The following is a 10453-nucleotide window of genomic DNA, read 5'->3' on the forward strand; positions in this document are numbered from 1 at the left end:
AAACAAGGACGACGGCTGATTCTCACGTTTACCTTTATTAACACAATTACACAACAAGATTTATTATTCAGCAACAGCATTAAAGCACAGCTTGATAGTGAATGTTGTACCATTATCTCTCTCTCTCTCTCACACACACACACACACACACACACACACACACACACACACACACACACGCACACACACACACACACGCGAGTCTTGAGCGTTTCACATCTAATCTACAGATAAAGCGTTTGTATTTATATCCATGTATACGACGAGGGGGGTAACTAATAAATGCAGGGAAAAAAATCAATCATCCAATGATTAGAGTTTTGCGTCAGTTCACGGGACGTTCAAGGACTTTTCCATTAGTCTAAACACACACATAAAAACAACGTCATGGGAAAAACAACCTCACACACACACACACACACACTGGACAGATCACATGCACGTTATTACGACTTCAGATGACTTTAAACACTCATTTTTCAGTCATTTTCTGAGATCCTGTGAACGTGACACAGTAAACTATCATGGAGGGAAAGTGTTTTCTTATTTTCTCAGATGTGTGGAAACTGTCGACATGCTTAAACTCGCAAAATATTCTCCAGACAAACCTTATATTCATCCCAAAATCCCAAGACAAACACATTCTGCGTAAAGAACATACAGCCTAGGACCAGTAAGAGTTAATTATACTCAATTAATCATGATGTTTTTGTATTTTGATCAAAGTTGTTTTCAAGAAATTATTCTTAATAATTGAATACATATATGCTGTTTTTAATTCTGTATAATTTATTTGATTTATTACTGCACAAGAATGCCATTTATATTACATGCAAATGTGTTTGATTGTAATTAAAAATACAACACAATGCAAAAAAGCTTAATAATCCTAAAATAGTTCCTCACACAAATTGATTGATAATTAATTTGATTTAGGGATGAAATACAGAATATATTAAGCCAGCAGTGAAAATAAGAAATTATTATTTGTATAATGAAAATGTAGCCTATTTTAAGATTTAAGACTATTATGATTGATTTATTGTCTATTCACATAAATGTAGTTTAATCATTTTTTTTTTAACTCATAAATAAATGATATTATAGTTTGCTGATTTGAATGCTAAATGCTATAATTAATTTGCTTTATTTTAAATGTTTATTGCAGTTATCACAATTACTTTTTTTTATAAAAAGTAAATTATTTTACATTTTATGAAGAACATTGCACAATGCAAAAAATCCTTAATGATCCTAAAATAGTTCTTCAGCAGACATAACGTGTTTTTGTTGTTAATAGTGGGATGAAATGGTGAATGATTTGAGCTAGCAGTGATTTGTGATCTGCTGTGTTGTGCAGATGCAGGTTTAGATGTCTTTTACCTGTATGTACGTCTCGTGGCGTGTGTATTTCAGTGCAAGTGACTCACAAAAACACAGACAACAGCAAACCGAGAGAGTTCACGACTACAACACGAGCGCAAACAAAAACCATTCCTGAAAAGAACTCCTATGACACACGATATCACGATATGATTGGAACGAGGATTATAAATAACATCAACGGCGATGCGATCAGGTGGGATCTTTAGCTTTATATAGCCAGCTTCAGCGAATCAACCGGAGACAATCTGTGCAAATCAAACAAAAATAAAACTCCTATTCAAAACCACGCTTGACCTTCAAGCTCAGAAACACGTTTTGGTGACCTGCAGTCCTTTATCATCTTCATAAATAATCAAAAAAAGAACTTCAAATGCTTTAAATAAACAGAGGAATGAAGGGAAGAGTGTAAACCAGTTGACAGCCGAGCTGGGGAGGTCGAAGGTCACGCGACCCCTGACCCCTCAGACCATGAAGCGGTGCTCCTTGCCGTCGTGGGCCATGAGGATGACGTTGCGGTTGGAGGTCCAGATGAGGCGGGCCAGTTTGAGGGCGTTCTGGGATCCGGGCGACGCCGGCTGGACCGGAGGAACCTGATAGGTTTTGATGCAGCGCAGCTGAGGAGCCGTGTTCAACATCCCAATGCTGCCCAACAGAGACGTGTTCATCTGAGACACACACAGATAAAGACACGGGATAAACAAGCTTTCCATTGACGTATGGTTTGTTAGGATCGCATAATATTTGACCGAGATACAACTATTTGAAAATCTGGAATCTGAGGGTGCAAAGAAATCTGAATAGTGTCCATATGAAGTCCTTAGCAATGCATATTAATAAACATAAATTAGGTTTTGATATGTTTATGGTAGAAAATGTACTAAATATCTTCATGGAACATGATCTTTACTTAATATCCTAATGATTTTTGGCATAAAAGAAAAATCTATAATTTTGACCCATACAACGTATTGTTGGCTATTGCGACAAATATAACCCAGAGACTTCAGACTGCTTTTGTGATTAATCAGATAAATTAATAGACACGTCGTGTAATGAATTACATTAAAAAAATCATTGATTTACAGTCCTAATATATATACACATCAGGTTTCTGCATCATTCAGAACAGAACTGAAAAAGCCTTTATACTTCAGTTCAGCTCCTGGAAACAGGTTGCAATCTAGATGCAAAACTGGAATTCAAATATGAATGCAAGTAAGATTAAAACTATTTGAACTTTTTTCTTTTTCTAAAAAGCAAATATTGTCAAGACAAACTTTGAATGTTAGCTAGATAAAACCTTGACATTTATAGCTTTATAGGATGGAGGGATGAATAGAAATATGGATAGATCGATAAAACGATGGAAGGATGGATAGAACGATGAATGAATGGATGATTGATAGAAGAATGAATGGATGAACGGATATAAAGATTGATAGAATGATGGATGGATGGATGGATGAATGGATGATACATGGATAGAAAAATGGATGGAATGAATGACTGGTGGATGGACAGAAAGATTGATTGATGGACAGAAAGATGGATAGAATAATGGATGGAAGACAAAGATAATAGAATGATGGATGGATGGATGGATGGATGGATGGATGGATAGGTAAAAAGATGGATGGAATGAATGACTGGTGGATGGATAGAATGATTGATGAACAGAAAGATGGAAAAAATAATGGATGGATGACAGAAAGATGATAGAATGATGGATGGATGGATCGAAAGATGGATGGAATGAATGACTGGTGGATGGATAGAAAGATTGAATGATGGACAGAAAGATGGAAAGAATGGATGGATAACAAAGATGGATAGAATGATCTATGGATAGAAAGATGGATAGAATAATGGATTGATAGAAAGAGGGACAGAATTAATGATTGATGGATGGATGGACAGACAGAATGATGGATGGATGACAGAAAGATGAATGAATAGAAACAAGGAATGAATGATTGATGGATGGTGATTGAATGATGGATGGATGGATAGAAAGATGGATAGAATGATGAATGGATGACAGAAAGCTGGATGGATTATTGATGGACAGAATGATGATGTCAGAAAGATGGATAGAATGAATGATTGACGGATGGATAGATAGAATGATGGATGGATGACAGAAAGATGGATAGAAAGATGTATGAATAGAAACAATGAATGATTGAATGATGGATGGATGGATAGAAAGATAGATAGAATGATGGATGTCAGAAAGAATGATGGATGATTGATGGATAGAATGGTTGGATGGATAATGTTTATTTAAATTAATTTAAATTAAATGTATGTATTTAGCAGACGCTTTTATCCAAAGCGACTTACAGTGCATTCAGGTTAACAGTTTTTATCTATCATGTGTTCCCGGGGAATCGAACCCACAACCTTGTTTAAATGTTTTTTTCTTTATATTTACATTCGTAATCATATTTTAATTTATATTTCCTATATAAATTAATTAGAAGTGGCGCCGATACAGGATGGCTGCCTCCGTGACGTGCTCTGCAGTTGTTTTTGTGTTTTTGTTAGTTTGTCCTGTCTTTAGTTATATTCCTGCAATCAGTTTCACCAGGGACGAATTGCTGGATATTCGGCAACACACATCTCCCGATATTTCACCGGTTTTCGACTATTCTGATGTTTTGCTGGACATTCTTGTCGGCGGAGCGGCTGCGCTGATCACACGCTTCAAGAGGACGCGCAGACGGGGAAAGCGAGCGGGAGCGCTCGTGAGACTCAGAAAACGCGGATTTCGAACGCCGTTGCCTAGCATCCATCTGGCAAATCTCCGCTCTCTACCCAACAAAACGGACGAACTTCTTCTGCTCTCTCGGACAAATAAAGATTTCTCCCACTCTGCTGCTCTGTGTTTCACGGAAACTTGGCTGAATGACACCATACCGGACAGCGCGCTCCATCTGCCGGACTTTCAGCTGTTTAGAGCGGATCGCGACGCAGAATCAACGGGGAAATCGCGCGGCGGCGGGACATGCTTTTACATCAGTGAACGGTGGTGTACAGATGTAACTGTGTTAAAGAAGACGTGCTGCTCAAATCTCGAAACGCTCTTCATTAACTGCAAGCCGTTCTATTCGCCGCGGGAGTTTCACTCGTTCATTCTGGTGAGTGTTTACATCCCTCCTCAAGCGCACGTGAGCTCAGCTTTACAGAAACTCGCTGAGCAGATCACAGAGACAGAACAACAACACCCAGACTCTGTTTTAATCATTCTTGGGGACTTTAATAAAGCCAATCTCTCCCGTGAACTGCCAAAATACAGACAGCATGTTACTTGTCCCACAAGAGACAGTAATATATTGGATCACTGTTACACAACAATAAAGGATGCATTTCACTCTGTTCCACGAGCAGCTTTGGGACGTTCTGATCACCTTCTGGTTCATCTTATACCGACCTACAGGCAGAAACTAAAATCAGCTAAACCTGTATTAAGGACTGTAAAAAGATGGACTAATGAAGCAGAGCAGGATTTACAATCTTGTTTTGACCTCACTGATTGGAGTGTTTTTGAAGCTGCTGCCACTGATCTGGACGAACTCACAGAGACGGTAACATCATATATCAGTTTCTGTGAGGATATGTGTATTCCTACCAAGACTCAACTAAATTACAACAATGACAAACCGTGGTTCACTGCAAAACTCAGACAGCTCCGTCAGGCCAAAGAAGATGCTTACGTGAAGGGGGACAATGTCTTGTATAAACAGGCTAAATACACACTGGAAAAGGAGATCAAAGTGGCAAAGAGGAATTATTCTGAAAAAATAAGGACTCAGTTCACTTCGAACGACTCCGCATCAGTGTGGAAAAGCCTAAAGAAGATCACCAATTACAAGACACCACCCCCCAGCACTGTGGAAAATCAACGACTGGCAGACGATCTGAACGAGTTTTACTGCAGGTTTGAAAGAACACCCATCACCTGCCCTGAACACCTCCCCACACAACCATTCACACCAATAACAACTCCTGCAACCAACCCTGAATGCCTCTCCAAACAAACGTTCACACCATTCACAGCTCCTGCAACCAACCCTGAATGCCTCTCCACACAACCGTTCACACCATTAACAGCTCCTGCAACCCATCCTGATCACCTCTCCAATCAACCGCTCTCACCATTCACAACTCCTGCAACCAACCCTGAATGCCTCTCCAAACAACTGTTCACACCACTCACAACTCCTGCAACCCACCCTGAACACCTCTCCAATCAAGCGCTCTCACCATTCACACCTCCTGCATCCCCCCTCTCCCCCACACCTGCAATACAGATCAGCGAGGATGCGGTGCGCCAGGTCTTCAGGAAGCAGAAAAGGAAAAAAGCACCAGGCCCAGATTGTGTTACACCAGCCTGTCTGAAATCCTGTGCTGACCAGCTGGCCCCCATCTTCACAAAGATCTTCAACAGATCGCTGGAGCTGTGCGAAGTCCCTTCATGCTTCAAACGCTCCACCATCATCCCCATCCCAAAGAAATCCAAAATTACAGGACTAAATGACTACAGGCCTGTGGCTCTAACGTCTGTAGTCATGAAGTCATTTGAAAAACTGGTGCTGGCCTACCTGAAGGACATCACTGGACCCTTGCTGGATCCTCTTCAGTTTGCCTACAGAGCAAACAGGTCTGTGGACGATGCAGTAAACATCGGACTGCATTATGTTCTGCAACACCTAGACAGACCGGGGACCTATGTGAGGATCCTGTTTGTGGACTTCAGCTCTGCCTTCAACACGATCATCCCAAACCTCCTCCTGCCCAAACTAACTCAGCTCTCCGTGCCCACCTCCGTCTGTCAGTGGATCAACAGCTTCCTGACAGACAGGCAGCAGCTAGTGAGGCTGGGAAAATACACATCCAGCACCCGTACAATCAGCACCGGAGCTCCCCAGGGCTGTGTTCTCTCCCCACTGCTCTTCTCCCTGTACACTAACGATTGCACATCTAAGGACCCCTCTGTCAAGCTCCTGAAGTTTGCAGATGACACCACACTCATCGGCCTCATTCAGGACGGTGACGAGTCTGCTTACAGACAGGAGGTTAAAGAGCTGGCTGTCTGGTGCACTCTCAACAACCTGGAGCTTAACACGCTCAAAACAGTGGAGATGATCGTGGACTTCAGGAGAAACCCCCCTGCACTCCCCCCACTCACCATCATGAACAGCACTGTGACTGCAGTGGAGTCATTCAGGTTCCTGGGCACCACTATCTCTCAGGACCTGAAGTGGGACATTCACATTGACTCCATTGTGAAAAAGGCCCAGCAGAGGTTGTACTTCCTTCGCCAGCTGAGGAAGTTTAACCTGCCACAGGATCTGCTGAAACAGTTCTACTCCACCATCATCGAATCCATCCTCTGCACTTCAGTAACTGTCTGGTTCAGCTCAGCTTCTAAATCGGACCTCAGAAGACTACAGAGGGTAGTCCGGACTGCTGAGCGAATTATCGGTACAACCCTCCCATCTATTCAAGAACTGTACTTATCCAGAGTGAGAAAAAGGGCTGTTAAAATCACTCTGGACCCCTCACATCCAGCACACTCCCTCTTTGAACTGTTGCCATCTGGTCGACGCTACAGAGCACTGAGCACCAGAACGACCAGACACAGGAACAGTTTCTTCCCTCAGGCAATCCATCTTATGAACAGCTGATAATAACTGTGGGACACACTACACTATTTATATTTATATACACTACACTTTTTATCCAACACACATACTTAGCGTACACGTAAATCTTTTGCACATAATATACATGTACATACATGGAACACACTATACTACTTATATTTATATTTATATAGACATACACTTATTTATCCAAACACACATACTTAGCGTACAGTTACAATTTTTCCACATAATATACATGTACATACATAAATGCTCTTTTTAATATACCTGCCATACTTTGTCAATTTGTATATTGTCAATCCTTACCCACCTATTTGTATTTTTTTGTATTTTTTATTCCTTATTGTGTTTTTTTGTTCTGTCGCTGTTATGTTGCACTGCGGAGCTCTGTCACGAAAACAAATTCCTCGTATGTGTGAACATACCTGGCAATAAAGCTCATTCTGATTCTGATTCTGATTCTGATTCTATATTCTATTTATTTCAGATATTTGTACTGATTTCTTGACACGACATGTAAACATCTACAGAAGAGTTGATTGAGCTTGATCAGAGAGACATGATCACATGCTGCAAAAACAGACAAAAATCTGAACAAATCTGACAAATCTGAACATGAGATGGTGCATGTAAGATAAGGGAAACACACACACACACACACACACACACACAGGAAGCTCTAGAGTTCCAACACACTGAGTCAGTCAGTCTACACACACACACACACACACACACACGCGGTGCTCCAGAGAGGGTAGGGCTTCAGCGGTGTCAGACGGCCAGTCGCCCTCATCCCAGCCTGGGCGAGCGCGAAACGGACGCCTGCAGACCCTGGAGGACTGGAGAATTCATTAGCACACACACACACACCATTCAGACGGCCCGGTTTAGCCTTACAGTAATGATACCATTAGCCTGGAAGACATTCTTACACACACACACACACACACATATACAGGAAGAGAAGACAAGACAACTGTTTCTGAAAGACCTGCTCAGGACCGAAGTCTCTGTTCAGACGATCTAACCGCGGGACACTGCTTCACACTACATGTTAAATACAGTAGACACATAAATAGACTACTCTTATAGTTCATTCGTTCATGGATTTTTTTATTATACTTTTCTTTTTTACATTTACATTTCTATTTTTATATTTATATGTGACTCTAGCACAAAAGCAGTCTTAAGTCTCTCGGGTATATTTGTAGCAACAGCCAAAACAATTTTGCATCCTGTTTGCAACTATAAGTGACTCTTTGACTCTAGAGGTCAGAGGTCAGAGGTCTTCACCTGCCAGAAGGAGATGTGGCTGTCAGTGTTGGAGTAGGTGGCCAGATAGCGTCCGTCCGGTGCGAAGGACACCGCTGTTATGGGTCCTTTATGTCCGTGAATATGCTGTGGAAATAAAAACAGGCACATGTTTAGACAGCTATCTCTAAATCACTGCTCAAACATCTCATTCATGTTCATCTCCTGTAAGAAAAGCCCATCTCTTCCTCTTCCTGATGCTTCATGTTCAATTGTACTGAAAGAAAAGGCAGCTGCACTAGTGCATTGTGGGATTGAGATGGGTACCATTGTGAAGAGACTGCTGACATGCCTCAATATAGTGTGATTTTCAAAATAACTAAATATTAATAAACAAATAAATATAAAAACTGCTTGCAAACTTTAAGTAAAATCAATATGTAATGGTACAATATAAATATATTATCATTATACAGTAATCTATATTTCAATATATATTTGTGTTTAAAATATAGAGCATAGTGACTGTACAGAATTATAAAATAATAAAAAAGTAACAAAAATACAAATATTGATCACTGTAAAATATACACATAACACATTATTATTATTATTGCTATATTTACAGGCAACATTAAATAAAAATATCAACAAATACAAGCATTACAAATTAAATTTATAATTTTTTTTATTATATGAACATGTATATTATGAGTATAGAATACAATATATACTGTTTTATTGTTATTATTTCCGTATTATTCTTTTGTTATGATTACTTAGAACATTACGTAAAATCTGTCACAAATACAGTAAAATAAATATATAATTGTGTGCTATAAATATATTATCACTATATACATTCTACAGAATTATTACAGAATTAATACAGAAAAATATATATATTCTACAGAACTTTACGATAAAATTAAAAACAAATCACAAAAATAGCCTTTTTTAATTCATTATGGTAGCATCATTTTATAACAATGTTATTAAGCAGTTATTGTCTCGATAATAGCATTATAAAACATTTTAATAATAGCATTTTGGTCAGCTTTCTTGTCTACTTTAGGATGCTTTCATCAGGTTTTCTGATGAACACATGAACACATTCTCGTTCCAGAGCATCAGACGTCTGTATAATAATGTCCTTTAAACGAGTGTTTGATCCAGTCAGGTGCTGAATGAACAGCAGCAGTGGGAATGATAAACAGTCCGCTGTCCGGCCCTCATAACACAGGCATTAGATTAGAGACACGCGCGCCGATATGAGAGCAGCACGCTAACACAATCTCTCACAATTAAAGATCAAACCGAATCTAAATCTGACAGCAGAAATAAAGACACGGGACGCCAGAAATATTGGCCTGTCAGATCACTGAGAGCGAGTCTCTTCAGGAAAATCACCTGGGAATGACTTTCTGTGTGCTTTAAAACCCATAAAGCAGGGTTATTACAGTCAAAACTTAAACTACACACACACACACACAAAATAATAATAAATAAATCCTGTTACTTGAAACTTAAATACAAGCGAAATATAAAAAAAGCTTATTTTATTTCAGCTATATTCCTAATAATTAAAAATCAAATTACTATATGGGCACATAAATAAATAAATAAAATAAATAAACCATACAAATCATAAAACACAACAAAAACACTAAAATGTTACTCAAATAAAAAACAATAACTTTTTTATTATTATTCTAATAGTAGCTTATTGACATTAAAGAGTACTGCCATGATGTAAAAATAATACATGCACGTGAAATAATGATTTTTAAAATTAACAAAAGTAAATAATAATATAAAAAAAAGACCAGATAATATAATCAAAATAATACTGAAATCATTTAACTAGGGTTCAGTTTATTAAATGAAACAGCAGTGATTGTAATGCAGCTTAAAAATAGAGTGGTAAAGTCTGGATTAAGTTTAGGTTTAAGTCTTTGATTATATGCAATTTAAACACTACTGTATCATATCTGATATGCAGATTTCTCTAAAACCTGATCCTCACAGTTTAGATGCTGCTTCTCGTGTCAAATCTTGACTGATTTCCATCAAGTAAGCGTCAGAATTAGGTCAGTAATATCTCCAGATGAACTCTTTCTGGACTGAAGCAGCTCAGCTTCACT

At 39.0% G+C, this 10453-nt stretch overlaps 1 protein-coding gene and 1 long non-coding RNA gene across 3 annotated transcripts in view; both read right to left on the reverse strand.

Annotated features, from left to right (window-relative positions):
- Positions 1-1279: 1279 nt before the first annotated feature.
- LOC132116885 (uncharacterized) lies at positions 1280-1708 on the reverse strand. Its single transcript, XR_009425715.1, has 2 exons — positions 1394-1708; positions 1280-1326 (listed from the first exon to the last, which is right to left on the reverse strand). It is a non-coding gene; the product is annotated as an uncharacterized LOC132116885 (long non-coding RNA).
- A 16-nt stretch (positions 1709-1724) lies between these two features.
- The window catches only part of LOC132116886 (WD repeat-containing protein 7), a 119162-nt gene continuing 110433 nt past the window's right edge, over positions 1725-10453 (reverse strand). For both annotated transcript variants that reach the window (XM_059525753.1, XM_059525752.1), the window contains 2 exons: positions 8352-8456; positions 1725-2051 (listed from right to left, as the gene is read on the reverse strand). In XM_059525753.1, coding sequence (XP_059381736.1) covers positions 1848-2051; positions 8352-8456 — 309 coding nt within the window. In that variant the 3' untranslated portion in view covers positions 1725-1847. The remainder of the gene's footprint in view (positions 2052-8351; positions 8457-10453) is intronic.

The sequence above is a fragment of the Carassius carassius genome, chromosome 36 (genome assembly GCF_963082965.1).
Source record: "Carassius carassius chromosome 36, fCarCar2.1, whole genome shotgun sequence".
NCBI classification, from domain to species: domain Eukaryota; kingdom Metazoa; phylum Chordata; class Actinopteri; order Cypriniformes; family Cyprinidae; genus Carassius; species Carassius carassius.